Source organism: Danio aesculapii, chromosome 23, assembly GCF_903798145.1.
Source record: "Danio aesculapii chromosome 23, fDanAes4.1, whole genome shotgun sequence".
Lineage (NCBI taxonomy): Eukaryota > Metazoa > Chordata > Actinopteri > Cypriniformes > Danionidae > Danio > Danio aesculapii.
In genome coordinates, this window is record NC_079457.1 from 18687630 (window position 1) to 18702629 (window position 15000).

Genomic DNA, 15000 nt, shown 5'->3' on the forward strand with positions numbered 1-15000 from the left:
AGATGGCTAGACTGGCCACGGAGAGCTCTGAATGGATCACGGTGGATGACTGGGAGAGTCAGCAGCCCGAGTGGGTGGAGACAGCCAAAGTTGTTCGGTGAGAATCTCTTCAGATCATGTGCTTTCAGATCAGAACATTTCACTTTGGTTGAAGGGAAAGATAAATCCGTCACACCCTTCGAGTTCTGCATCTATTGTTGTGCTTTGTGTCTTTGCATGAGTTCAGTGTTCCATCTGATAGTTTGTTAACTTGTGTGGATGGACGTCATTTTTGATATGCTACTGCGTCAATATGATGTTGATATTAAAATAAAACACTGAGTTCAAAAACAGTTTTCATGCACCTGGCAGTTTTGCACATTTTGGCTTTTTTATTTGTTTTATTTTTTTATTTTAAGGGTTTTTTGAGTCTAATGGAAAGAAAAGATCTGAAACTTCTAAGTGATTCTTTTATTGCACTTATTTATTATTATTATTATTATTATTATTATTATTATTATTTATTTATTTATTGCACAATTTAATTTTAGTATGTAAATTTCAAATTTATTGAACAATTTTAAAGTCGAGAATTAAATCAGCTAACTTTGAAGTTTTATTTATGTTAATATTCATTTATTCATTCAAATTCATTCATTTCTTTACAGTTGTATATATTCATAATGAGTTTGCTTGATTAATCTGTGGTTTATTCTACAAAAATAAGTAACACTTATTTTAAAAATCTGTCTGTTTGCAGGATTTTCGGAATTGTAGAGTGATATAGATTCCACAAATAGACTTTACATGTAAAACTTTTTGACTGTAATATGTCAAATAAATGAAACAAGTTTGAACCTGACTTTATCCAGTATTCATTTTTTATGTTTCTAAATGAATGCAAATTACTGCATATTTAATGAATATCTCATTTGTATATCTAAACACAACATTTAAAAAAAAAAACTAGATTTTAATCAATCGATTGTGGAAGCATGGTGGTAATTGTGTTACATGTTTTTATGCTATTGACCTGCAGTTTTCTCAAAATTATAAACTTTACGTTTTATTCATATTCCCATTTTAAAGATTTTTACAATGGTAAATATTCATAAATAGTTTGCTTGATTAATTTACAAATTAATTTAGTAAAGAAAAATCTGTTTGAATTTTTTGAATAATGAAGTGATGAAGATGCTTAAAATACCATCTGTAAAAATATTTTACTGTAATATGGCAAAATTAAACAAGAACTTTGCACCTGACTTCATCCAGTGTTCAGAATTCTTTTTTATTTTTATTTTATAAACGTATGCTAATATCTGTATATTTTTGCCAATTTAGCAATTCTTAATGTAATAAATTTTCTGTGCATTTATAGTAATATATATATATAAAGTTATTTATTTCTATTTTCATCTGCAATGTCTTGCCTTATTAAAATTATTGTGTTTTTTTTTGTAAGGCATCATCATGCAGAAGTTCTTTCCAGCGAGAATAACAGCAACGGTGATGATGTGGATACTGGGAAGTATAGGAAGAGGAGAAAGATGGAGAAAAAGAGCCCTTCTTGTATGAATCCAAAAGCAGGTATAGTATACTATCCTTCATAGTACAAAAGACCAGTGCACTTAAAAATATGTTTACTTTCGAAATGTCGTTTTGTCTGAATACCTTAAGACAGCCAATAAAATGAATGGCTGATGTGCCCTAAGGACAGTAGAGAAACAGGGTGCAGCGAGATTTTTATGCGTGTTTACAGTATTGCACATCTCAGCACTGTCTGACAGCATTCCTCTGGACTTGGAACAAAAGAGGTCTAATAACTGAGAATCGAAACAACTCTTAAAGTGAAATAGGTCAGATGTTTTTTGGGACTTTGTTCTGCAATGAGCACCTCTTTTCACTGCAATAATTGGCCCCAACTAAAAAGAAATGTACATTTGATTCATTATTATTAGATGTATTATTATTTTAGAATAGATTGCATATTAAATATAGGATGCTTTACAATATTATTTTTGAGCATATACATTAGATTAGTCAGCACTGAAGCCAAATCTGGAGCTAAACAAAATAACTTACTGTAACACTCCAAAAATCTGTAGCCCAAAATGATCTGTTATGGAAACATTTTAAATTAAAAAGGAGGAAGAGAATCAATTAAACCCCCTGCAAAAGTTTGGGAACCCTTAAAAGGGTCAGTGTGCACATACCATAAGAAAACTTTAAGCATGTGCTCCATCAAATTAAACAAAATATAATAATAAGGGTTTTAAACACTCTGTGGTTACCTGAAACTGAAAGTCTCATGGCAATGTAAAATTCTGTCACTGAATAAGAGGCACACATGTGCAATGATATTTAAAGATGATTTTATTCTCTTCTAAGAGAAGGTCAGACAGCCATACAGAAACACAGATTGCTTATATCTGTTCTCTCTAATCTTCAAGGTTACCTTAGGGCCCCATCTATATGGTAATACCTGACATTAGTTCTCAGGTCGCTTTCTAAAAACTTAAATTAAGGCTCTCCAGATATCTTATCCATATCCCAAACCATATCTAAAGATGAAAAGATACTTACACAATATTTTAAAAGCATTAAAGATCTGTAAAAAGGATTTTCCCACCACACAACTATTTAAAAAATTGTTCACTCCAAAAGAAAACAAGATGCATTAGGGGATGAAAAGTCAAGGTAAATGATCTTCCAGGAAACATGTAATTTTATTCTGTTACTTCTGATGTGCAAATAATAAAAGTGATTAAAAACATGATGTTAAAACCAGTTCAGATCATCCAGGTATCCACACACAACACTGCCCGCTCTACCAAATGGTTGACCATGTTTTACTGTTTTAAATAATGACTCACACTACACAGCATTGTTGGTTTACAAAATAATAAAACAAACATAATCCTGTTGCACTACTACACTTGATTTTGGTTTTATTGTAAAAACAAAAACAAGAAAACATGTTAAATGAGAATCTGAAATATTTTATGGCATAATTAAAAAAATAAAATGTTTTAGAGTTCAAAAATGTTTTATTTTGATTCTGTTTTTAAATAAATTGGTCTTACACTTTATATTTTCTGATTTTCATAGTATATGTATTAATATTGGTACTTTTAGCATAAAAAGACACATCAACTATTTGGTCGAGGTTGATATTTTAGAAATTATGGGATGTTAAAAAATGCATTGAGTGTGTTAACTAGCGACATTAGGAATCCAATTTTTTTTCTTGGATGGGAAGTTAAAGGGTTAAGAACCAAACATTTGCAGTAGGTATTTTTAACAATTACAACTACTTTCTATTTTGTAGAATATTTGTAAATATATTTTATGTATAATATCTTATTCTAGACAGAACTAAATTTAAAAAATATATATATAATATATTGAATGACCTCTCTTTCGGTAATAATTTGGTAATAATTTTGTCAAAATTATTCCCATTTAAACAGGTTCTTCAAGGGGTTCTTAATCTCTCACATAACACTAAATAAATAAAATGTAATATAAATATATAAATATGCATTGGTAAGATTGCTAATCAATAGAAAGTTCACACGAAAAGCATCTATTTGAAATTAGAACACTTTTGTAATAGAAATGTCTTCCCTGTCAGTTTTGACTGAATTAATATATCCTTGCTGAGTACAAATATTATTATTTTCTTTTTATCCCAGAGACCCCAAACTTTTGAACAGTAGTGCAACTTATTTTAAGTAGATAAGCTGATACTTACATGAAGCAACTTACAAATGGGGACAAGAAAACTAATCAAAGTAACAAGAACAATATTTTACATATAGAGCCTAACCGTTCTATAATTAAAACAAAAGCCAATCAAATCAAAAGCCTCATAGAAAGGACACATATTTTAAATAACTCATGATTTTCTCACAATCCTTGTCAAAGACGATTCAAAAAGTAGTAGTATTGTCCTAAATATCTATCACAGACCGCCCTCATCTGAATCTGCTGTGCGGTGCTGATGTACTGGAGTCGTTCGGCGTCCCGAACCTCTGGAAGCCTGAAGACATTGAGGAGATCGTGGGCCGCTACGGTGTGACCTGCATCACCAGATGTGGCAGCGATGCAGAGAAGTTCATCAACCAGTCGGACGTCCTGTACAAACACCGGAAGAACATCAGTGTGGTTCGAGAATGGGTGACCAATGAGATCTCGGCCACACACGTGCGTCGAGCCCTACGCAGGGGTCAAAGTGTGCGCTACCTGCTGCCTGACTCGGTGGTCCGCTACATTCAGGATCACAGTCTGTACAGTGCTGAGAGCGAACAGAAGAACGCAGGTGTCATCCTCGCTCCTCTGCAGAGATACAGCAAGACTGAGTAGAGCTGCTTCGGGAACTTTGACGGAAGAATGTTACACAGAAAACTTGACTAGTCCAGTTCACTTCCTTGAACTGTTTTTGTCGTAATGAGTGAATAATACATGATATGTGCTGTGAAATAGTTTTGGAATTTCAATGTGTTAAGGTTTTTTACTAATAAAGAGATTGATACATTCATAAATATAGTTTCATCATAGTTCATTCATTTTTCTTTTCGGCTTAGTCCCTTTATTAATCAGGGGTCGCCACAGTGGAATAAACCGCCAACTTATCCAGCATATGTTTTACGCTGCGGATGCCCTTCCAGCTGCAACCCATCACTGGGAAACACCCATACACTCATTCACACACATACACTAAGGACTTTATTATACTCAATTCACCTGTAGCGCATGTCTTTGGACTTATAGGGAAAACCAGAGCACCCGGAGGAAACCCACACGAACACGGGGAGAACATGCAAACTCCACACAGAAATGCCAACTGACCCTAATTAACTAAATTGGCCGTAGTGTGTGTGTGTGTGTGTGTGTGTGAATGTAAGAGTGTATAGGTGTTTTCCAGAACTGTGTTGCAGCTAGAAGGGCATTCGCTGTGTAAAACATATGCTGGATAAGTTGGTCGTTCATTTCACTGGGGCAACTACTGATGAATAAAGGGACTAAGCCGAAGGAAAATGAAATGAAATGAATATATTTACTATTGGGATTGTGGGGTAAACCGGAGCACCCCGAGGAAACCCACACGAACACGTGGAGAACATACAAACTCCACACAGAAATGCCAACTGACTCAGCTGGGGCTTCCCAGTGACCTTCTTGCTGTGAGGCGGCAGTGTTAACCACTGAGCCATTGTGTTGCCGTATTTAAAATAGTTATAAATGACTCTTTTTATTGTTAATATTAAGTGTAAGTTAAATGTTAAGTACAGTGAGGACTTTCATGGCACTACATACATGTATGCTGGGGTATGAATTGCGGTATGAAAATTAAAATTAATAAAATTAATCGTGCTTTAAAAAGTCCTGGAATCTGCTGTTTAGGAAAGTGTGGAAACCCTCTTTAATGTATTTCAAAACAATATGCATAATAGCAAATTCTTCATTATAATAATAATTAGCTTATCATCATCATCATTATACATTTGTACACAATAAAAAAAGATATAATGCAAAGAGATGTTTACATTCGTGTTTACATATTACTCTGTCATGGGTGCTAATAAATTATAAAATCTTTCAGCATTATCTTGTGCACTTTTTTCTTTATTGTACAAACTTTTTCGTATTGATGGCCAAAAAACAAATATTATGAGCCGTGGGCTGAAGGCAGTGGTGGCAAGAGTACTGAAAAATCATTCTGAAGTAAAAGAACCAATACTTACCTAAAAATGTAGTGCAAGTAGAGTAAAAGTATCTGTTGTAAATATTACTCAAAGTATGAGTGAAAAGTAGACCTTTCAAAAGTACTGTAAAAAACTGATGCGTTTACATGTAATTTGTGGATGTGTGTAAACGTAACATTCTGTAGTGCATTTAGCCCAGCAGGCACGACCAAAATCCAGCGTCAAGCCAACATCTTAAACCAACGTCATACTGACGTCAAATACTGACATTTATTCATCAGGTATGGCAACCAAAATCTAACATTAATAGACATCATAGTGGTAACGTCCACACAACTTCAAGCTGTAACAACATTAGACGTTGATATTTGGTTGATTTTAGGTTGGACATTGACGTTGGCCAGACATTGAGTTCTGATGTCAACCTGATTTTCATTTCCAAACAAATGCAACGCCCCCATGACGTTTGGGGTATAGCGTCAATCTTTGTGCCTGCTGGGTGTTTAAGGCCATTTCGGTTTATCTCTATGTGTGATTTGATTGGACAGGAATCACAGGACTGATTTTTCTAATCCCCATAGACAAGAAAAACATAAAGTAGTGACTGCAGGTTGAAGGAAAGTAGTAAAGTAAAAGTACAGATACAGCACTAAAAATGTACTCAAGGAAAGTAAAAGTACACATTTTTAAAACTACTTAATAAATTAAAATTCCTGAGAATAACTACTCAATTACAGTAATTTGAATATTTGTAATTAGTAACTTTACATCACTGACTGAAGGTAAATATACCATATATAAATATACCGTAACTATATAACATTAAAGTTGCTATGGGTAATGTAATTAAAGAAACAAACAAATATTAAATTGTATTAACTAATGCAGTATAACTTTTAAAATGATAACTTATTGCAATAAATATAGAACAGTGGACAGTGGAGTTCAATGCTGAATACACTAGCTCACCAAAGTCTCTGCATTGTCCTCTATCCATCAGGGGACAGTATTTACATTTAAACTGAATCTGATTCATTTACAATATTTAATTGAAGCATTTCATTTCAGTTAGCTTTTAACAATAAAACCAACAAACAAAAGGTTACGTTAGATTGGAATTGACAATCTCTAAACGATCCCCATCATTCTCCCTCTCAGATGGGATGGTCAGCCAAATGAAAGGTTACTATGGGCCAACTTTGGCCCGCAGGCCCTAGTTTGGGCAACTCTGATCTATAACTATATCTATAAAATAAAAGGACAATGAAAGCCTATACATGCTTTAGAGTAAATATTTAGTTATGATGAATATTCTGTGCCAATAAAGGTAAAACCTGTAAATAATGTTCATTTTCTCTATAATAAACTACAGAAAATGCTTACATAAGTGTTACAGGTCTCAATAGGTTGCTCTAGAATTTAAGCTATGGTAATGCCACACTTGCTTAGTGACATTTATTTGACAAGTGAGAACATTTGCTCTGAGCATTTACACATCAGATATCATATTTTATCTTTATGTTCTCACCATTGCCATCTTGACATGTGAAGAACAGCCATTCGAAAGGCTCTTTTCTTTGTACTTGTTATACCTGTTTTTAACTCAGTGCAAATATACGAACTCTGTTACACCATGTTGCAAAAAAGTGGAAAATCCAAGGCATTGCATGTTTACAATAGAAACTAGTTTCCATTTGCTTTCTAAGGTCACACTTAAAATAAACACACAGTATCTGACTCATCTACGTTTTCCTCAGGCACTCGTGACCTGGAAAGATTTACATATAGTAAATGTTAATCAGAAAAAAAAAGACTTCCCCGGTGTTTCCCCTACTAGCAAAACTAATGTGACTGAAAGAAGTTTTTTCCATTCCTTTAGTTTTTTCCTCATTCATTGACTAAATTAATTGGTCTTTCTTTGTGTTTTTTGCCTTAACCAAATGTATTTGCATATAGTATAAACATTTTAGCAGATGCTGTATTTACAGTTCACCCTTTTAGTTTTGTGTGTAATCAGTGCATTGTAATCAAATCAGATTGTTTGTGATTTATAAAAGAGGTCTTACATTTAAAGAGATTATGCATCGTTGATTGAGCCTATATTCTATCCTAATATTGCCACATGATTAAATATAAATAAACATCTACTCATCCTCACATGATCAAAATAGTAAGTTTCGGTGTCTATATTTATACTTTAAGAAATTCACAGTAAGTTGACGTGATAATGTTTTGTTTTGTGGCACTCATGTGACAAGGATGTCGTATGTGGAATAATTTCACAACCATTGGATTTTTTTTTACCTTCACAACATACAAGGAAGACCTGAAAAAATGTAGGGAATGCAAGCGAAGGAAACAAAATAAAGTCGACCGTAAACGTTTTTGTGACTTTAGTAAAGAACAAACTGCACCATTCCAACACGTCAAGCGTAGCATTTTACATAACCAAAATTTAAACAGCTACTGTGGTGTTCACGGGTGAGTTTTAGCCAGCTATTTGCACACACACACACACACACACACACACACACACACGCACACACACACACACACACACACCTGCCTGACACATTTATGCTTACGTTGGTTGTCATGTGGTAGAGTCGGAGATGAAAAGAATTGACGATATGCAAATTAGAACCCGACGCTCCGCCCACTCTTCACAGCAAATTTAAAAGCCACGAAATCCTTTCTCTGTCATTGTTTAAACTTTGTTTTCTACTGGGACAGTTTGTAGACGACTGATAAAATGCCTGTAAGCTTCTGTGGAACATGGGACATGGTCAGCAATGCCAACTTTGAAGGATACATGATTGCTTTAGGTAAGATAGCATTTTTTTTCCCTGGTGAAATGGATGATTGGTTTTAATTTTGTTACTTAAATTGACATATAGCTATTTTAGCTGCATATTATATTATATTATATTATATTATATTATATTATATTATATTATATATGAATAAGTAGTTTTCCCAGTACTGGGTTGCAGCTGGAATCCGCTGTGTAAAACATAAGCTGAATAAGTTGGCAGTTCATTTCGCTGTGGCGACCCCTGATGAATTGTAGTTTTGTTTGTACTGTATATTTGCAGTTCTGTCCATAGTTCATGCAGTAATATGGTCTAAACTTTTTCTTTTCACAGGGATCGGCCTGTACACCCGCAAGATCGCCCTAAAGCTGAAACAGCGTAAAGTGATTGAGCAGGTCGGGGATAGATATGTGGTCAAGACTCTCAGCACCTTAAAAAACTACACTTTCTCATTCAGAGTCAATGAGGAGTTTCAAGAGTTCACCAAGGGACTGGATGACAGACACTGCAAGGTATTACAATGCTTCATCTACAAATATACAAATTAACTAATGCAAATGTTTACATATAGAATTATTAGCCCCCTCTTGATTTTTTTTCTTTTTTAAATATTTCCCAAATGATGTTTAACAGAGCAAGGAAAATTATTCATTATGTCTGATAATATTTTTCAATAGTCTACAGAACAAAACATCGTTATACAATAACTTGCCTAATTACCCTAACCTGCCTAGTTAACCTAATTAATTTAGTTAAGCCTTTAAATGTCACTTAAAATTTATACAAGTGTCTTGAAAAATATCTAGTAAAATATTATTTACTCTCACCATGGCAAAGATAAAATAAATCAGTTATTAGAAATGAGTTATTAAAACTATTATAAATGTGTTGAACCAAATTTTCTCTCCGTTAAACAGAAATTGGAGAAAAAAAATAAACCAAGGGGCTAATATATATATATATATATATATATATATATATATATATATATATATATATATATATATATATATATATATATATATATATATATATATATATATATATGCGTGTTGTGTGTGTGTGTGTGTGTGTATGTGTGTGACTGTGCATTCATAATTACTACTAACTAGTTACTACACATTACTACACATAATCAGTGCAGTGTCTTCATGATCTAGATCAGAGGTGCCCAAGTAGGGTTTATGGGCCAAAGTTGGCCCATGGTAACCTTTAGTTTGGCCCACCATTTCATCTGAAAAGAGAGGGAGAGCGATGGGGAGTTGATTAGGGTTGATAGAGGACAATGCAAAAGACATCAGTGAGCAAATCAAGGTAAAGGCAGAAGCAGCTCGACTAGTGTATTCAGCATTCTATATTACAGACTAGTGTATTCAGAACTCTATTGTGTTATAAATGGAATTGTTTCTGTTATTACTGTATTAAGTTTATTATAAAATGTTTAAAACGATACTGCGTCATTAATTAATATGTTTCAAAGCAATGTTTTCTAGTTACTTTTAAATATTAGCAAATAAATTAGGTAATTACCCATGGCAAACTGATTGATATTTAACTTTGGCCCACAGCCCTCAATCAAGTTTGGTTTTTGGCCCTTTATAAGAAAAAGTTTGGGCACCTCTGATCTAGATATTCATGACATTTACAAATATTTGCTCAGAGTACAACATTAGGCATGCACTAGTTTGAAATTAAACACAAATCTTTTTGTCTAGTCTGTGGTGTCATGGGAGGGGAACAAGCTGGCGTGTGTTCAGAAAGGTGAGAAGAAGAACAGAGGCTGGGCACACTGGATTGAGGATGACAAACTCCATTTGGTAAGTGTGGAACGAAGCATCTTGCTCTGTAAATATTAATAAATGGATTTTATGAATCACCACACTAATAATTACACCTTGTCAACCTTTAACAGGAGTTGCACTGTGAAGATCAAGTCTGCAAGCAAGTCTTCAAACGGGTTATCTGAGGCTCTGCTGCAGATGCTTAAAAAGTGCACTGGTGTGAACAAAGTTTACGCTTCAGAGTCAGAGCAATATGAGGCGAGGAGGAGTATTAAAAGTTTCAACTTGTGCCTCAAAACCTGACTAATTGAATTTAAAGCAGTGAGCGGCGGCCTGCAGACTGAGGCTGAATGTCCAGGAGCAGGATTTGTAGCGCTTTTCCATTAGAGGGCGCTATAAGACCAAGAACAAACAGACTCACGTCAACAGTGGTTTACCCACAGGAAACACTGCATGCTGACAGAAGTTGTGCCACTATTGCCTAATCATGTTTACATGTAATACAAGAGCCGCAGTTACAAACATTTAGAGTTATTCTTTCACCAGGGTATGTCTAATTAAAGAACAAGCATCTTTTGAATATGCATTTTGTAAGACAAGTTTTGTTTATTTTTTGTTAAGCTTTACTTTTTCTTTAGGTATGGTCTATGTTGCCTAAATATACATGTTGTTAATTTGATAACCTAAAATCTTTTTTTTTTTTATTGTATTGTTTGAAAGCCTGTTATTGTGCAATAAATTTTGAAGCAGGTCATAATATACTTTGTGTTTTTTTATGAACCAACAGCCCACTGTTTGCAATGTATTTGTCATGAGGAGCCTTTGCTGTCAACAACAACAACAACAACAACAACATAATAATAATAATAATAATAACAAGTTATTGTTGTTGCTATTATTAATTATAGAAATAATAAATATTAATCGTATTTTCTAAGCATTTTAATAATCCAAAATTATAGTAATGGCTCTATAAAATAAATATATATAATTTTGGCTAGGTTTACATTATTTGGCACAATGAAAATATTAACTTAAAGCTTCCTATAACATATAAACACATTCCTTTTAAAACAACTACAAAGTTACACATTCAATCATTAGGAAAAAATAATACTTGATGCAAGTTAGAATTTGTCTACTACATATCAGGCAATGCTGATTTGCTCTTTTTCTATGACGTGGTAGTTTAAAATGTATTTATTTATTTTTTTATACAATTTAAGTTAAATGAATGAATGAAAAAAGTCTAGTCAGTTCAAATAAAATTAAATAGTTTAAAATATTTTATGAATGGTTTGTGGCCTCTTTATCATGGGAATGACCAATAATGTTTACAAATAAATTAAAAGGAAAATTTATAAAAAGAAAAGTAACAAAAAATAGAGGAATTTGCGTAAAAACGATACGCAGGGATACATAACGATATGGATTTACAGCTGGCAAATCCGAATGACACAATAGCGGATTTATTGATTTTTATTGGTTCAATTGTGAATAGAATTGATGTCATAAAATTGCTACCAAGCTATACAAATATTCCTACGGCATATATGCGTCGCCTTGTATTTAACCTAATTAGACTTAGTTTTGAGAAAAACATGTCCCTTGAGATAGCCTCAGCGGTGAAATCAGTTTCCTGAACTGCCGCAGCCTGAAATGTGTCGATCTCGCGTCACGTGACACCAGATCCAAAATGGCCGCGTCGGTGTTTTGACGAATAATACTTTTGTGTTTGTTTCATTCTTAACAGAAACCGAAGATAACGCTTCGCGATCCGAGAAAAGCAGCCACGCGTGTTTGATGTTTTAATATAAAGATTTGATTTAGACAATCACAGCTCGCTGATATTTGTTTTATGGTTCAGACTATGCACTTTTGGTGTTTATAAGGAAGCTAGCTGACTGGCTAGCAACATAATTAAGCTGAAAATTAAAAGAAAGGCAATGGAGCAGCTCAGTCCTGAAGAGGTAAGGCTATTTTCAGACAGTTTGGTGTATTTACAGTCGAGACTAACCATACGATGGCATGACTGTTAAGTTTTTGTGCTATATTAAAGGCTTATTGGCTTGTCATTGTCACCCTTTTCAATCGCTGTAATGATAGGATAAGCTAACAGGACAGAGGCTAATCAACAGCCCAGCATATCCAGATTAATTTAATTATCCATGGAAATATGAGGTTAGGTTGTGAATCGTCATTTCGGACCACTTACTAGCCGTTGTAAAAGCGACATTAAACGAGAATATGGTTATTTCCAGTCAGCCCGGTAGCAAGTCATAAATTTGCCAAACTGGATCTACCACAAGCCTCGATCATCATTGTCCTTATTTTTTATTTTCACAATTAGAATGCCACCTTTATCGTTTTCAGTTGCTAACCAATTGACAAGTTTAAATTTCTTTTGTGAAGCTTTTCTTCACTGGGGATCCAAAATGGCTGAAAGATTGTCGTTCGAAGAAATAAAATCATTTTGGACCAGTTATTTGAGCAGTTTAACTTACAATCGTATTTAAATCTTCAGTTATCGAGCTTTGTCGATTGTACGGGTTTGGTTAAATGACATTTCATTTATAAACTAAAATCATGCGCAACAAGCTTTTTTGTCAGGCGTCAGGTCAATGTATTAATCCTAGGGTCCTCTATAAAAGCTTAAAACCATTTCTTTTACTTGAAGATGAACGTAATGTTTTATGACAGCAGCTTGTAGTAAGTTCATAATTACCTATAAAACGAATAGTTTTAGCATTTGGACACTTATGTGACACTGGTTGCTGTTTGACACTGGTGTATTTACAGTCAGGGCTTTGTGTTTTGTTGGTCTGCTGTATATTAGGACCAAACTCAGCCCAGTTCAAAAATATTCTTAACCAGTTTATGTTTGAGTGCTCTTTGGGCTGTTTTTTATGTGTTTTATGCCGGTTATGTTATGAGACCTGTAAGACCTACAAGCCACATTAATCCAGATTTTATTTATGTCAATAAACTAATAACAAGCATTTATTAAACAACAATCATGCATAGCTAAATTCAATAGTCATAATATGATATAGGTCACACTAGAGATGTAACAATACAGTATGAACATTTTATATTATAGTTATTGTGGCCAAAATGACCATGGTTATCAATATTATCCGTTTTGTTAACATGAATTGAAAAAGACTTAATACCCACACTTCAAAAATGAACTAAATTAGCAGGTTTATGCAAGTTTGTTAACATGGATTCCTGATTGGGAAAAGCTTTCTAAATGCAGATTTTAACAAACAGTACTTTTAATAAGTGAATCAAATATACATATTAAAATAACACCAGTAAAACAGCGTATATGCATTTATACAATCTGTTTTGTGTATTTTCTTTTATTAATACACTACACTCAGTGTAGTATCTCTTGTACCACAGTGTACAAGCTTTTTCACTGTATTCAAATGCAGCTTGTTGAGATGTTGTATTAAAAATTGAATCAGAGGACTTGAGTATTAAGATAATAAACATGTTTTAAAACATCAATCTCGTGACTACATGTTTTAGTTTTTTTAATGATGTGTGTGATTAGAGTACAATAAATATACATTGTCCTAATGTCACCAATTTACTTTTGATTAGGACTCATCCTTATTAGAAGTGAGAAAATATACCCTTTTGAACAATATAAGATGCTGTGCCTGCGTCAAACTGATGCGGGCTGTTCAGGATTTTCTGTAACCTTTTTAAAATCACACTAATCAAAACAGTTTTAGTGAGAATTAAAATTTAAACTAAATAAAAAATTTGAAATCATAGTATCGTTCATTGTGAAACCGCCAATCAATTCATTCAAATCTTATTATAAATTGCCTAATTAAACCATTTTAGTTTTAATCAAGGGATGTCAGTTTTAACTTTAAGTGTTGTTGTCAGGCTTGTGTACATTTTCGAATTGAGTGTCTAATTGAACTCATAATTGCATTTAATCTATTTTGGATATCATTTTAGCTATATAAATATGAAATGAGTTGTGAAAACAGTTTGTCTGTGAACTGAGATGTATAGCTGTTTGATTTCAGCAGGGTTTTACTTTGCAGTTTTAATTTGCTCTGTCATGGATTTACGTCCTTTCCATTTCACTGACAGTTTCTGCTGTAGAAGCTGAGGCCTTCAGTTTACCTTCTCCATCCTGAATGACTCACTCCACAGTGTAGTGAAGCTTCTTCACTGCTGGAAATAATGACGATGCTTCAGGACTACTACTGTTTGCTTCAATACTGTGTTATTTTAGGGTATCGAAATAGAGCATAGAAGTTCTCGCTTTGCTTTACCATTCATAGCAGTTGAGGGCAGACTGTAAAATATTGCTCATTACCGATCTGTAATTAGATTAAGTTGTAATTAATGTGTCTTGTTTAGATCCGTAGAAGGCGGTTGGCCCGGTTAGCTGGAGGCCAGACATCACAGCCCAGCACCCCCCTTAGCACCCCTCTGACATCCCCACAGAGAGAGACTCCCCCAGGACCCTTGCCAGGGCCCTCCGGGGCCTCATCGCAGCCTGTCCCACCAGCTCCATCTCACACTCTCGGACTAAATGCCCAAAATGTCACCCCTGCCACCTCTCCTATGGGGGCCTCAGGTAAGTGCTGTGCAGGTTTTATCAATCCAAAACAATTGGTGCGTCTAAATGGCCATTCAAAAGATTATGCATATAAGCATTGATTGAGTGTTTACATGCAACTT

At 34.1% G+C, this 15000-nt stretch overlaps 3 protein-coding genes across 7 annotated transcripts in view; all 3 read left to right on the top strand.

The window, feature by feature from the left end:
- nmnat1 (nicotinamide nucleotide adenylyltransferase 1) overlaps positions 1–4905 on the top strand; it is a 7404-nt gene extending 2499 nt beyond the window's left edge. For all 3 annotated transcript variants that reach the window (XM_056449088.1, XM_056449089.1, XM_056449090.1), the window contains exons 3-5: positions 1–97; positions 1445–1569; positions 3953–4905. The exon at positions 1–97 is cut by the window's left edge and continues 87 nt beyond it. In XM_056449088.1, coding sequence (XP_056305063.1) covers positions 1–97; positions 1445–1569; positions 3953–4347 — 617 coding nt within the window. In that variant the 3' untranslated portion in view covers positions 4348–4905. The remainder of the gene's footprint in view (positions 98–1444; positions 1570–3952) is intronic.
- Positions 4906–8351: 3446 nt separating this feature from the next.
- Positions 8352–11025, top strand: rbp7a (retinol binding protein 7a, cellular). Its single transcript, XM_056449093.1, has 4 exons — positions 8352–8515; positions 8837–9015; positions 10219–10320; positions 10416–11025. Exons 1-4 carry the CDS (start codon positions 8443–8445, stop codon positions 10467–10469), a joined length of 408 nt encoding a protein of 135 aa, XP_056305068.1. The 5' UTR covers positions 8352–8442; the 3' UTR covers positions 10470–11025.
- A 943-nt stretch (positions 11026–11968) lies between these two features.
- The window catches only part of ube4b (ubiquitination factor E4B, UFD2 homolog (S. cerevisiae)), a 57493-nt gene continuing 54461 nt past the window's right edge, over positions 11969–15000 (top strand). For all 3 annotated transcript variants that reach the window (XM_056448933.1, XM_056448934.1, XM_056448935.1), the window contains exons 1-2: positions 11969–12254; positions 14677–14896. In XM_056448933.1, coding sequence (XP_056304908.1) covers positions 12231–12254; positions 14677–14896 — 244 coding nt within the window. In that variant the 5' untranslated portion in view covers positions 11969–12230. The remainder of the gene's footprint in view (positions 12255–14676; positions 14897–15000) is intronic.